Source organism: Setaria italica, chromosome VIII (assembly GCF_000263155.2).
Source record: "Setaria italica strain Yugu1 chromosome VIII, Setaria_italica_v2.0, whole genome shotgun sequence".
Lineage (NCBI taxonomy): Eukaryota > Viridiplantae > Streptophyta > Magnoliopsida > Poales > Poaceae > Setaria > Setaria italica.
Window position 1 is genome coordinate 13,528,164 of NC_028457.1, and position 14,603 is coordinate 13,542,766.

General features: G+C 41.5%; 1 protein-coding gene across 1 annotated transcript in view; it reads right to left on the minus strand.

The window, feature by feature from the left end:
* LOC105914930 (O-acyltransferase WSD1) overlaps positions 1–11,828 on the minus strand; it is a 39,849-nt gene extending 28,021 nt beyond the window's left edge. The window contains exon 1 of the mRNA XM_022829492.1: positions 11,588–11,828. Coding sequence (XP_022685227.1) covers positions 11,588–11,828 — 241 coding nt within the window. The remainder of the gene's footprint in view (positions 1–11,587) is intronic.
* Positions 11,829–14,603: the final 2,775 nt, after the last annotated feature.

Sequence of the window (14,603 nt, forward strand, 5' to 3'; positions counted from 1 at the left end):
CTGAAGATTTGTATCTGGGACGCTAGACAACCATCTGCAAGTCACGTTGCAACGTATCTCAACATATTATTCCAACCTGGCAAATCTTGGTAGTCATTCAAGCTTCCTGGTGATTAGTTTGTTTTACTTGGTCAAATTCTTATTCTGAAAGGATCTTTTCAAGAGGTTCTTTGCGATATCAAGGACACGAACATGAAGACAGGAAGTCTTTATAGTGATGCGAGCTCCACCTGAACAAATAGCTACATTAACCTGCCATAGACACTCCACGCGTGGGAGAATCAAAGAGGGAGATCCGATCCTTAGTTTTACTAATAACACTAGACCATTCTCCATTGCACAGTTCACACAGATAAAAAGAAAGAGGGGAGATCAGGTAGAAGTAGTCGAAGTAGATACACTCTTGACCAAGATTTGACATCTAAACATATGCAGTCAACCCTTGGTAAATCTACCAAACAAATCCTCCTAAGTATTTAGTTAGATACAACTTAACAATGATGTAAGTGAAGTTTTGTAATATAAATCACTGGTGGGTGATCTGGTTGACTTTAATTTGAAACGTCATCACAATTTTTAGTTTTAGGAAGCTGAGTGCGGTTCTTCAACAAGTGGCTTACGTGCACATATTGGGTAGGAAATAAAATAGACATTGTTGCCATGTTAAATGATATATCATAAATCTCTCAGCATCTTGACTACTGTTCATAACTGAGGTTGACGATGGAAAATCTACGTGCAATATTACTGTACACCCTTGATCCTTTCATGGAAAACTGTTTACAGAGTCGAATCCCAAATATCTCAGAAACAATAGAAATTGAGTGTCACTCAAAAAAAGATCCATTTATTTACATCATTACATGAGGCTCTTAGTTTCGTTTGAAATCAAGTTTAATATACGCTCGCTATTCTTTTGTGAAATAATATTGGTGCTATAGAGAGTAGCTAGTTTTTATTCCCACAAACTATTACATCGCTAGATGCATGAACCAATGGTAAGCAGTTACCAGCAATTCACAATCATGAGAACTGAGACAGTACCTACATAGTATACCTCAAATTATAAACATCATGTGTCTCAAGTTCCAAAGCCTAGTAGAAAATAGGCACGTCGGGAAAATAAACAAAAGAGCTACAGTGCGTGCTTTTGGTAGGAGGGGACACAAGGACACCCACTGGAGAAGAGATCTTCCATTAGTTCCGGTCATTTTTGAACCCGGGACTAAAGGACCTTTAGTCCCAAGTCAAACGGCCACTGATGATGGGATCTTTAGTCCCGGTTGGTAATATCAACCGGGACTAAAGAGACCCTTTAGTCCTGGTTGTAACGGCTAGAGGGATGAAGGAATCTGGCGAGGCGTACGTTTGGTCCCGGTTGAAAACACCAACCGGGACTAAAGGTCTCACCTCACCAACAGGGCCTTTAGTCCCACCTCTCTCTCTCCACCTTATCCTCTCTCCTCTCTTATCTCACGCAGGCAGTCTTTCTCTTCTTCCTTATTTCTCTCCTCCTCCTCTCCCTTTCTTCCAGGCGGCCGCAGGTGGCGCGGCGCAGCCAGCATGGGCGGGTCTATTTTTTTAATTTTTTTAAAACCTTTTTAGTCCCGGTTGGTGTGGTGACTAAAGGAGGTCTTTAGTCCCAGGTAAAATACCCGGGACTAAAGAGGGGACCTTTACTCTCAACAGATTAGTCCCGGTTGGATTTTCGAGATCTATACATCTTTCCAACCGAGACTAATGCTCACTTTTCCACAGTGATCCTTACCCTAAAATGAGAATGCATTGACTGAAACTGATAGTTTGAATGCAGTCTTAAGCTCTAGGATTTGTTTTATCCTAAAGAAAGATTATCCATGGAGGTACACGCCAATTGATTAGTGTAGGACTTGTGTAATAAATTTTTGTCACAAGATAGTAAAGTTTTTTGTTTTGATGGGTGGATGGGAAGTTCTTCCAGCAGATTTTATCATCAAATAAAAAAATAAATGCAAGCAGGAAAAAGGGTAGAGTATATACAAGATAATAAGTTAGCCTATAGATCAAGTTGTTGATGACTACTAGGACGTCCTAAATGCTTTAAACTGAATAGCTGTAGAGTTAAATTGTGCACAAGAAAAAAAGTCAACTCTGAGAAACCTGGGACTTCACCTCAAATATCATTCAATTTCTTTGCCTTCAAATGTGATATTCATGAAGAAATGATATTGGAACACATATGTTCAGCCACTTGCAATTGCAATTGCAATGCAGTTTGAATAATCAGATAAGATTTTTCCATTCAAAGTTTAGAGTATGACTAGAAGAAACTATATGTGCTTTCACAATATTAAAATTATATTCATTGAATGTGGTTTTAGGGATAGGTATCACAGTTTGGTTAGGTTTAGGATCAAGAAAATTTGGTTTCCAAATCTAGGAACCGAAATGACAAAGGAAGAAGTAAAAGTTAGACCTAATAAATAACCAATATATTTTGATCAGTTTGGTTTTTGGTTTTAATTTTGAACAGCTTAGTTACTCTCAGCATTACTAGAAAAATCCGCTACATCAAGGGCAATGATACAAAGATGATATCACGAAAATTTTTAATGGCTATGATAGCAACAAGTTCAATAACAACATAAACACATTACATTAGTTTTGACCGGTAGTTACTAGCTAACAAGCTAGACAGTGCAGCTAGATATGAAGGGAAGACACTAGATAGACAGATAGGAACATGATAATGAAACATGAACCAAGCGCTTGAGACGGCCAATTACTCATAACACTTGGGGATCAGAGATTTAGGGAATAACTTACTAGAAAGGATCTTTGAGTTGGGTGTAACCACCACGGCTTCATTCCGATAGTTTAATTTTTTTAAAGGTTGAAAACAAAAAACTAGCAAAGACAGCTATTTTCGCATTGTTTTCTCAGGTTTGATTTCATTGTTCTGTTTTTGCAAGTTTTTTTCCAACCCCTTCTCATGATCAAGCTGCGTTGTCTAAACCTCATTTGCATAGAAAATGTCAATTGTTTATGACTACGCAGAACTATCTCATAGTTTCATTCTGAGGTGAGCTTATCTCCTGATATCTGATACTGATAGGAGAAAGTCATTCAAATAGCTCACAGGCGCAAATGTATATCCAGTATTGCACTCGATATATATAATCACCCAGGAGTATATCATTTTGTTTTACACCATTGTTAATCTACTATTATCACGATTTACAACAAGAACCCAACAACTATGCCCATTTGTTTAACAACAATTTTTCTGACACTGAAATTAGTTCATTAGAAGAAAAGGAAGCAGTTGCACAGTCACTTCAAGAGCCCTTGGACTGTAGTGGTGGTTCTTAAATTGCAACCGATTGTGTTCTTAATTTGACATGGCAGTTAAGCAAAGACCATCTGTGTTAAACTTTTAGAACAAGCGATTGTGCGTAGCATTTCTATAGTAGCGAAGCAGAAGATCAAAGAGATAAGCAGCTCATACTTCCTAATATATCCACTACAAGGATCCGGAATATTATGGCAGTGGATTATTTTTGTGAGAGGAATGAAGCACCGCAAAATAAAGTATCATTTGCATGGAGAGCTGTCACTGGATGCTCCAAGAAAATATCTTCTCTTTTTGGATAGAGGGGAATAGCACCACTAAGAAAACCGTGGTATTATTTTTTCGGCAGGTACGTACCACACCCTAAACTCCCAAGTTAGACTATTGTGTTGACGGCTAACCATATAAACGCACAACAAAATCATACGGGTGCCACAAGGAAATGCTTGTTGGTGCCCTGCTCGTCCAAGCCACTCGGATCCCTTTGTTTCATGGGCTCTGCAGATTATATTGTTTGACTGTGCCAAGTTTTCTAGGCCATATGCTCATCCACATTTTTAACAGTAGCAAATGGGTGGGTTGTGTTGCCTTTTCATGTGTTTTAGTGCGGAACGAAGTGCCAGAACGGCAAAGCATAGACATAACAAGTTTAAACCAAACCCTAGAGTCGACCTTAATTCACCCGCCGCCCACTCCCACCTCCATTTCTCACCTCCGGGTTTCCACTCCTGCATATGCGGACAAGAACATAGTTTATGTGGAGGTTTTATATACTTTATTTCTTGTCTGTTTTTACCCCCCTTAGGGAACCTCGAATCGGGCCTGGTAGTGAGCACCCCACGTGTAGGCCTCATGATTTTTGTGTTCACGTGTTAGTACTTCAGCAGATGGGTAAAGAATTTCAGGAGCCAATTGCAAATCATGGCACCCCACAAAAAGCGAATGAAAAGAGTACGAGGAAACATATTGTGAACCCTTTGCTGTAACGTACGCCTAGATGCTATTGAATATACATGGAACCTTTCTTAAGATTTGAGCACTTGAAAAGAGAGCACCAGTGGAAACCTAGTAAAGTTAAAAATTGCTTCAAGTTCCAAGGCCACATAAAGAATTGCTTAGTGTGACAACTGACAAGTACTCAAATGGCATGTAATAAAATGGAAGAATGGTTCAAACATCACATTATTGCAGAAAAGTAAAAGGATCTTTTTGCCTAATGGTTTCTTTAGAACTATGCTACTTGAAAGTTTCATAGAATATTTTGTGGGAACATGTTATAACGCTAACGTTACCTTAGGCCAACCTGTCAAAAATTATTATGCCATTCTAGCTTTCAAAATGAGATTTAACATAAGATTTTATTTTGTGTATATCATGTCCATCCTAATTTCTAGTAAATTGTGTAACATATTTGTAGAATTTATAGGACTAATGAAAATGGAGCATGCATCATTATTGTGCTCAATGTTTACAGGAGACAAGGCCAACGCTGCTAGAGACGTGAAGCCACCACGGTATAGCCCTGTTTGGCAGGGTTCTACTTATAGAAAAATTTTGGATCACTTGGAGCTAGATATTGGTATCTGCAAAAATTTTCGGAATTAGAACTGCAGGTACTCCCTCCATCCCAAATTATAAGTTATTCCAAGAATCTTGGAGAGTCAAAACATCTCAAGTTTGACCAAAATTATAGAGAAAATTATAAGATTTATGACATCAAATAGGTATACTATGAAATATAATTAATGAAGAATCTAATGATACTTAGAGGACATTATAAATGTTATTATATTATCATATAAATTTGGTCAAACTTGAGATACTTTGACTCTCCAAGATTCTTGGAATGACTTATAATTTGGGATGGATGAGTACATCAGAAGTATTTATTTGGACTAAATACAGAATTCAAACCACTTTATTTTAGTCTTCAAATTATAGATCCAACCTAGATCTAGTAGTTGGAGCTGTGCTAAACACGTCAGCCCAAATGTCACCTCATACACGTTTTTTCTTCAGCACTGCTGCCCACATGCTTGACATGGTGGTGCTTCCTGCCTTACAACGATGAGGAGACCTCCTCGCTTTCTCCGCCCGGTAAGAATTGTGCCTAGATGATTTGAACCAAATTAGTGATGATGCCACTTCATTTTATGTTGCTTCCTTCTCATTGCAAACGGTTTTGAAACTACCCTTCTACTAAGATTATGGATGGATGTACAGTCTTCTTATACTTTTGTCAACAATCTAGGCCAGACGCATCAAAAACAATCTGAGAAGACAAATTTTGATGATGTACAAATGGCCATTTTGTGGTAGTTTTAATCAGGTAGTGTTCTGTGGTAGTGTAATCAGGTAGTTTAACCACTGTTTAGGGGACCAGACGCAGGAAAATTGACATGACTTGTGAGTTGTGACTTGCCGATAAAAAAACGTTCACTCATTTCAAGTGTCCACAGTACTTTTATTTTTATGAAAATAAGTATATTTCACATGAGTTCCTGTGTGCGGTGACTATAGGACAAAATCCAACAGTACTAGTACTGTACTAAATAGAGATGGCTGCAACGCATGTCAATAAAGCAGCTGCAATGGGCTGTGCTGCGTTTTGTTGGGTGGATGCCTTTTGCAAGGTTATCTGCAGCTGCAGAAACGTGCAGGTAGCATTTTTCAGTACGAGGTAGTGATGTGTTTAGATTTTTCGGACTTGGTTGTTCTGTCGGGTTGCAGTACGTTTTTCAAGGTTAAATGACCATAAAGCTGCGGCACAGTGCTTCTTTTCTGGATAGGATGCAGCTCCATTTATCCGTGAACCGTTCCACACGACGGCCAAGGCGACCGTGGCCCTGACTTAGATCTCATCATCTCCGACCAGGTTTCCTAACGCTCCGCTGTGGACACTTTTCAGTCTACGACGTCCAAGCCCTGCTGGCGATGATCCTGTTATTGGCGGCCATCTACGAACCGTCAGTTAGCCTATTCCCCACGCTGACGTCCACATAAACCCTAATTTCCTCTTGAGTTATAGCGTGCCGCTTAGGACCTTAGTTGGATCATTTGTGTGACCGATCGTCGTTGGCTGGGGTCACATTTGTGTGACCGATCGTGTTGGTTGGGGTCACATTTTGCTATTTCCTGTTACCTACAGTCGTTTCAATGGCGACTAATGGTGGTAGGGGATCGGGGCCTAGGGCGGCCCAATTCAGGGAGAGGGGGGGATGAGGCGCATGTTGCGGATCTCCTGGAAAAGCTCAACCTCATGCGTGATGAGCCTGATGTTGCTGCTCTTAGTGATGATGAAGACGAGGAGGGCAATGGAGGTGTGCAGTGGGCGGTGATTGGCAAGGTTTTGTCACCCTTGACCCTGCATATCCATTACAAGAAACTATTTAATCTGTGACGAATTTTCTATGACGTTTTCAGAGAACATCACAACTGTACACAATCTGTAACGATTTTCAATTTCCTGTCACGAATTTGTTAGAGTGGATATGAGGCCTGTAATACAGTGATGTTTTATCAATTTCATCACGAAGCGGCCCAAAACCTGTGATGTTATAATAAATTCGTCACGAAGCGGTCCAAAACCTGTGACATTATTATAAATTTGTTGTGATTAACAAATTTAGAATTGTCATGACACAAGGGGCAAATAGAATTTTTGAAAAAAAAACCGTGAAAAACCAAAATAGAAAAGCAAATATAATATTTGAAACCCAAAATAGGGGAAAAACAGGAAGGCTCGCGTGTTCACCATCGAGCTACACGTAATATACTAAATGTTCTTGGTATTTTTTTCTTTTGTAGAAGTGCTCGTGTTCGTTGCTAACGTGGCTAAAGTCCAGTCATCAGTCCACCTCATCAATCCCAGTTGTCGTTGCCACATCAACGTCCGTCAGGTGGCCCAGGTGGGGCGCAGCAGCAAAAGGCCGAAAAGCGGCCCAGGCGGGGCACTGCATACGTGTCAGCTGCGGCAGGCCAGCACACCAGGAAGCACAAGTGCTCCACACAGGATTTGAACCTGGGTCTCCAGGTTAACCAAGGTTGATGCGCACCACTAAGCTATTGCCTCGTTTTGGTTAAGTGGTAATGAGAAAAATTATATGTAGTCATATTTTGAGTAGCTGGATTGGGAGGAAGAACAAATGAACACTTTACATTTCTCTTTTTAATCCCAAATTAAAACATGTTAATTGTATTTCTCTCTCATAAGAACTCCAAATTTGATTGTTTTTTTTCTAAAGTTTTATAAAATCAAGATATGGCATTTGTTTGTATTTGGGTATGTAAGATAATTATTTGATGTATTAGTTAGTTATTTAAAAAAATAGAAAAACAACTTTTTCGCACAACAAGTGGCAATGTAAATCCAAAAATTTTAATATGAGGGTAAAAGTGAGGTTGTGTCCGAGTTTGAGGTGTGTATGAGCAACACAACACTTGAGTTGTATGAAGCTTCAAAGTTTGACTTAAGTTGTATGAAATAATGTGAGAGATCTATTCATTTTGTGAACAATGTACACTCCAATTTTTGTAAAATCTTATGAAACTTTTATCTCAAGATTATACGTCAATAAATTGATTCTATGGGTTATATGTCAGAATTTTCGGAGAAGTTTTAGGTATTATTACCATTATTTTATCCCTAGCAAAAATTTGAACATATCATCTATTTTCAATATATGGGTTAGAATTGAACATACAAGCCTAAATATAATTTTTGTACATTTTTTGAATCTTATTGGAGGTACACATAGTTCAATTTGAAATTACTTTTGATAAGCACGTAGAAATTCATTTAAATGATAGAAAATACTAAATTTGTTAAAAGATTCTTGAAATTCCTACATGACAACTTAGATGTTGTCTATTACATGACAGCTCCAATTTTGCGGTGCATAGGAGTTCGAACATGTAAAGTGCTACTTAAATCTCAAAATTTGACTCGAATCAGTAGAAACTATGTGAGAGATGTATCCATTTGTAAACAATATATAGTACAACTTTAATAAAATCTTGTAAAACTTTTATGACAAGCTTATAGACCCAAAATATGTTTTCACGTCAATTTGTAGAATTTTCTAACCAAATTTAATTATTATTGTAATTATTATGTGGTAATTTGGAGATAGAAGTTTGAATTATCCCTAGAAGGCAATTGAATTTTTCATCTATCTCCAAAACATGGATTATAATGAAACATATGAGCCTAAATATATTTTTTTTTGCAATTTTTCAAATCATACCGGAGATATGCATAGTTCAACTTGGAATTACTTTCAATAAGTACGTAGAAAATCATTTAAAATGTTGAAAATAGTAAATGAGTTAGAAATTTATTGAAACTTCTACAAGGCAACTTATATGTAGTCTATTGTATATAAAAAATATATTGGTGTATATTAGATAATTTTTTTGTGTGTTACTTCACAATGGTGCCATAAAATGAAAAAATAAAAAGAAAAACATTAAGCAGAGAAGGAATGAACCAAGCCCGTTTTGGCCCAAATGGCCCAACTATTTCTGGCCGTCTATCACCGACCCAATGGTTCTAATCTCACTCATGTGGTATAAAATCAGCTGCCCACCCCACAAACCCTAGCTCTCCTCTCACGCACCCGACCTCCACCTCCAGCCGTAGCCCCCCTCTACGCACCTGGCCTCCACCTGCTCGCTCCTTTCCTCTCTCCCACACCGTGACGCCCTCCTCGCCTCCCCCGCCCTCCTCCTCGCCATCCCCACCTAGATCTCCCACCGGCAGCCACTAGATCCCCTCCACCACGACGGCGGGGTCGGGCGCGGGTCCTCACCCTCCTCCACTCCGCCACGAAACATCCCCTCCTCTCTCCCTCCACCGCTCCCCCTCCATTGAGGCCGGATCCGTGGATCCATGGCGGAGTGTGTGCGCAGCATTTCGCTCCCCATCCCCACGTGGCGAGCGGAGGCTCAGAGAGGGGCCCGCCCGGAGCGACGGGAAGCAGCCGAGGCGGAGGATGCCATGGAGGAGGTAGAAGCTGAGGCGGCGCCCAATGCGATGGCAGGGCCAGAGCTAGGGTTTTGGCTCGTGGTGTGGCAGCGGCTGACACCCGACGGCCCCTTTTGCGCCGCTGCTCGCCGCCTCCACTCGAGCTGGCACCACCTCCACGCCTCGATGCCTTTTCCATGGCCGGCAGCGATGCACCTACATGCCTGTTGTTTTACTCTCAGCTGCAATTTTGACTTACGACATTTTCTATTGTCCTTTGATGTTCTACAGGTCAGTAGTCATTTCATTTACTCTAAGATTGACTCCTGATGCAAATTTCCATATATCTGTACTGCCACTAGATTAACCCTCTTGTTTAGCTAGGAAATGCTTTGATTAGAGAACTTTTAGTGAAATTGACTGCTCATATTCTTCTATATGCTATTTATTGAAATAATTTGTGGCACCTTTTAGAAACTATGCTTAGCGCACATGTGCTGAAAGGCAATCAAAGGTCATTTGGACAGCCTGCTGTAAAATGCTGGTGATATGCTAGTTTAGACTATTTTTCATTGAATTTCATAGTTGTATTGAAAAATACAGCACCAACTTAGTTTTTTTGGGCATACACCAACTTAGTTGTAAAGACAACATGCTTAATACGTTCTTGTCCTAAAAGTAGGTTTGTGAACAATTACATATCCATTTGCAATAATGCCTTGCATTAGCTTCGTGAATTTGCATTTTGAGATTCTACTTATGCCCAGCTGTGGGGTAATTATGTGTTGCTTCATAGTGGCTGGAGAGATTACATCTGTTTGCACTATGCAATTGTTCATGATGTGTTGCACTAATAATTCTATCCAAAATTCACATATTCTTAGGTGTTCATATATTGTTGTTGAAGCACCAAATTTAGAAGCTGTGAACTCAATTTTTAATACTTGGGGTGCTATGGGGGTCAATTTTGAATCTGAACTTACTGTATAATGTAGTATTGTACATGCTTCAATGCTCAATTAATGTTGAACTCATACTATTTGCATCCGTTATGCTCGAGCTATACGGTGGCTGCACGTGCTGCTATGGCTCCAGGGGAGAGGCAACATCCATCTCTAATGGCCACAGGTGAGGGTAGGCAGTCTCACCGGTGAGCCACCAGATTCTTCTCTTACTTTTTCCTGCTGCTTTTGGGTGTCATGGAGTAAGCCAATGATTGTTGCTGCTACTACTTTTGCTAAAGTTTTTTTTCAACTTAACAAGTCGATTAAAACCATTGCTAACTTTATAGTGTCGTATACATGTGGTAGTAGTGCTTTCATTGGAGGTACTGAAAGTTCTTCACACTGTAGCTCTATAATCTTAAGTTAGTTGTGAACAATGTTTGTTCACATTCACTTCTATTCAATGGAGAAACATGACCAGGAAAATGTTCAATGTGTTTTGTTTTCAGGTCTAGTTTGGCCAAAAAAATTGCACTTAAATTTTGAATTTGAAAGATAAATTGACAAATTGTAAATAGTATCAGTTTTATTTTATTTTTTTGTTCTCTGAGGTGATCGGTGCAGTTAATCTAAGAAACTGTGGCTTCTAATGGATCAATTTGGTTTTCCCCTGGGCAAGCTTGGCAGCAGTAGATTTATTTTATCTACTGATTGTTCACTAGTAGTAGCAGTCATCAGCTCAGCATCTATTGTTAGTTAGATTCTCTGAATGCTATTGAAAAAATGTAGTCAAGTGATTGAAAAATGTTTTTCTTGAAGAATACCATCTGTCTAGGACATTAACCATTGCAGAAGTCTTGGCATTTTGCAACATTACTAGTTTGCTCAGGTTTTGATGTACGATCAATTTATCCATGTGTGATGTTAGCTGATTGTGTCAGTAGGTTGTTACTCTTAATTCAGTTTAGCTGTGATGATTATATTTTTGTGCAGGATTGGTGACTGTCCCCAGATGAGCTTGAGCGCCTCATGACCGTGGTTGCCAACCCCCGCTAATTCAAGGTCCCTGCTGAAATGAACAGAGCCTTAATCTGTTTTCTTGAGATTCTATGTAGACTAAGAATATACCTGAGATTTTGTTTGCTATTGTATCTGATTTGAATGTAAACCTGAGATTGTATCTGTTATTTTAGTTGATGGGTTGATATAATTTGGTATGTATCTAGGCTGTAATGATCATTGTGATATATGGGCTGAGAAATTAGATTGAATTTGGTGGGCTTAATTTTTAATAGGCCTATTTAGTGGGTTTTGATCTGATACAGTGGGCTAAAAAAATAGCCCAACTGAGTGGCCCAGTTCTAAAATAGGCCTGGGCTGTGAATGCCACATCAGCACTAGCCATGTCATTGTCCACGTCATTGTCACTAGCCACGTCATCAATGACATCACCAGCCACGTCAGCATCCATCTCACCAGTCACGTCATCATCCATGTCATCAGCCATGTCATCATCATTATCCACTTCACTAGTCCTTTTGTCCACCACGTGGCAACCATTTGTGATGTTTATTTTCGTCACAAACATTGGGCCTGGGCTGGGCTACACGAGCCTGAGGGTGGTTTGTCACAGTTAAAAAACATCATAGATTGTGCTGATCTGTGATGATTTCGAAGAAAACGTCGATCGATTTAATCTGTGATGCTCAATACATGATGTTACCTGAAATTGTCACAGACACTGCTTTATGACGGTTTTCAGCGATCTGTGATAATTTTTTTTCATCACTGATTAAATGGTTTCTTGTAGTGATCTCGACTATCATGAGTGCGATGAGACCGGCGTGGGGTTTAGAGGCCTTGATGATAAACCACAGAATCTGTTCATTGTGAAGTTTGGAGGCCTGATGATAAGAAGAAGGTATTGGAGGGATCGCCATGGATGGTGGAGCACCATGCTATGGTGCTGCAAGAATATGATGAGACCCTCAAGCCGACAGATGTCAATTTTGACCGGATGGAGATGTGGGTCAGAATTCTCAACCTCCCTTTCGCCTGGATGAATGAGAGGATAAGTGCTAGGGATGCTGACCTAATTGGCAAGGTGGTCCAGATGGATGTTGACAATGATGACAATGATGGATGTTGACAATGATGCGCGCCTGAGTTTCAGTGGAGGTTGATAAACCCTTACACAGGGGTGTACTACTCAAAATAGAGAGGGGGGCAACACCGAACTGGTTTGAGATTCAGTTCGAGAAGCTTCCTTTTTACTACTACTCATGCGGGCGGATCAGGCACACTGGACTAGATTGCCCAACCCCTATGAAGAGGAATGCGCTGGGTAAACTCCCGAATGAAACGCAACTCCGAGCACCTAAGGAGAAGAAGAAGAAGCCATAGAACTTTGGCCAGGCTACTGCGGAATCGTATGGCAGCTCGATGGGAGATGCTCACTCATCATCATCTTGTAATAGCTCACACAGAAGGGCGAAGGATGATGGTGACAATAGCAGTGCCAAGGATGATGGCGGCAGCAGTAGAAGCACGGAGGCGGGAGAGGAGGTTAACTCACCGCCTAAACCATTTGATCGTGATCGTGATGAAAGGGGAATGTCAGAGGGGAAACGGCCACTGGTGGCCAAACCTTTGTTCAAGGAAAAGGGAGAAAAGATGGATGTACAGGAGCCACGCAAGAGAAAGTCTTATGATAAATCTAGGCTGGTACTAGACCTCAACTTACCAGCGTTAAAGGCTGCTGTGGTGACATGCAGCCTGGTGACCGACTGTATTTCTTAGCTTGGGAGTGCCTCGAACCAGGCTGTGGAGAATGTTGAGGTGCAGAAGAAGCAAAGAACTACAACCGAATTTCATGCAAGATCGGCGCGGGTCATGGAGGACGATCCCCACCGGGCACAATGAATTTGCTATGTGTGAACTGCCAGGACTGAGGGCAGCCTGAGGCGGTTCAAGAGTTCCACGAGGTTGTGGAGCAGCATAAGCTCACGGTAGTATTTTTGTCGGAGACTCGGCTGGACAAGGATCGTTCGTTAGCCTTGAGATATCATCTTGGTTTAGCTAATGGCCAAGCAGTCAAGTCAGTAGGACAAAGTGGTGGTGTGGTGCTGTTTTGGTGTGGTGATGTAACAGTGTTAATTCAGAGTATGTCAAAATTGCACGTTGATGTCCTTCTCTCGTGTGCGAGGGTGAATGTGCATCAATGGAGGTTTACTGGCTTTTATGGAGAGCCACGACGGGAGCTACAGAAGGAGAGCTGGTACCTGTTAAGATTTCTCCGTGCACAATTGGCAGCTCCATGGCTGTGTGCGGGAGATTTTAGGGTGTGTTTGGTTGAGCTGTGGCTTTTGAAAAAGCTACTGTGAGCTATGGGCTGTGGAAAAGCAGCTGTGAGAAAGCAGCTGTGGGAAAAGCAGAAGGCTGTTTGGTTAGAGCAACTGTGGCTTTTGAATAAACTATCGAGTGGACTCTTCATGTCATCCACAGTCTACCCCACTCAACTCTCTCCCTCTCTCACTGACGAGCGGGTCCGCTCATCAGCCCCTTCTTCTTCCCCCCACTGCCATTGACCTACACATGACGCGGTGGTGGCTCGGATCACTTAGAAATTCGCTACATTACCGACAGCGATGTGGTAACTGAAAGAGGGAAAGAGATGTGTAGACCCATAATCGGTGGGAGAGGGATTGGGGTGACACAATGTGCAGATCCAGACCAAGTTCTCCTATATCTTACCTGCATCCTCACCACCATCTTCTCCACCTCGCTCCACGAGAACTGTGGTGAGCACGACGGTGGAGAGCGCGGTGCGGGTGTCGAGGCGACGCAGGATGAGGCAGAGTAGGTCGTCGGGTAGTGTGCTCAGGTGGTCCGCGCTGCCGCCATCATCCGAGATAGGGCACGTGCACCGATGCGGCCTCTTGATCCTGGCCATGGCTATTGGTTGGTTTGCTCGATCTGGTAGCCAGAACAGATGGCAGCTGGCCTTATTAGGCGGGTTGATTGGTGCAAACAAAATCGGACTCGAACGCGGCATCGATCTCCAAGGCTAGAATTGAACTCTGATCAGTCATCGATCTACAAGGGCCACCTCATGCGCCGGAGCCTCACCAACGGTGCCATCATTGTCAGAGCAGGCACCTGCGGTGGCGCTTGCACCCGACCACGGCGGCGCAACAGTCGAGCTCGCTGGCTTCTCTCACGCGTGATAGAAAATGATGAAGGAAAAGAAAAACGAAATGGTATGTTCGTAACCAGTGGTAAGTGGGTAATTTTTTTGCCCCAAAAGCACTTGAAAGCAGGGGGAAGGTGCTTTTGGTTTTCTACTAGAGCAAAAGCACTTGTG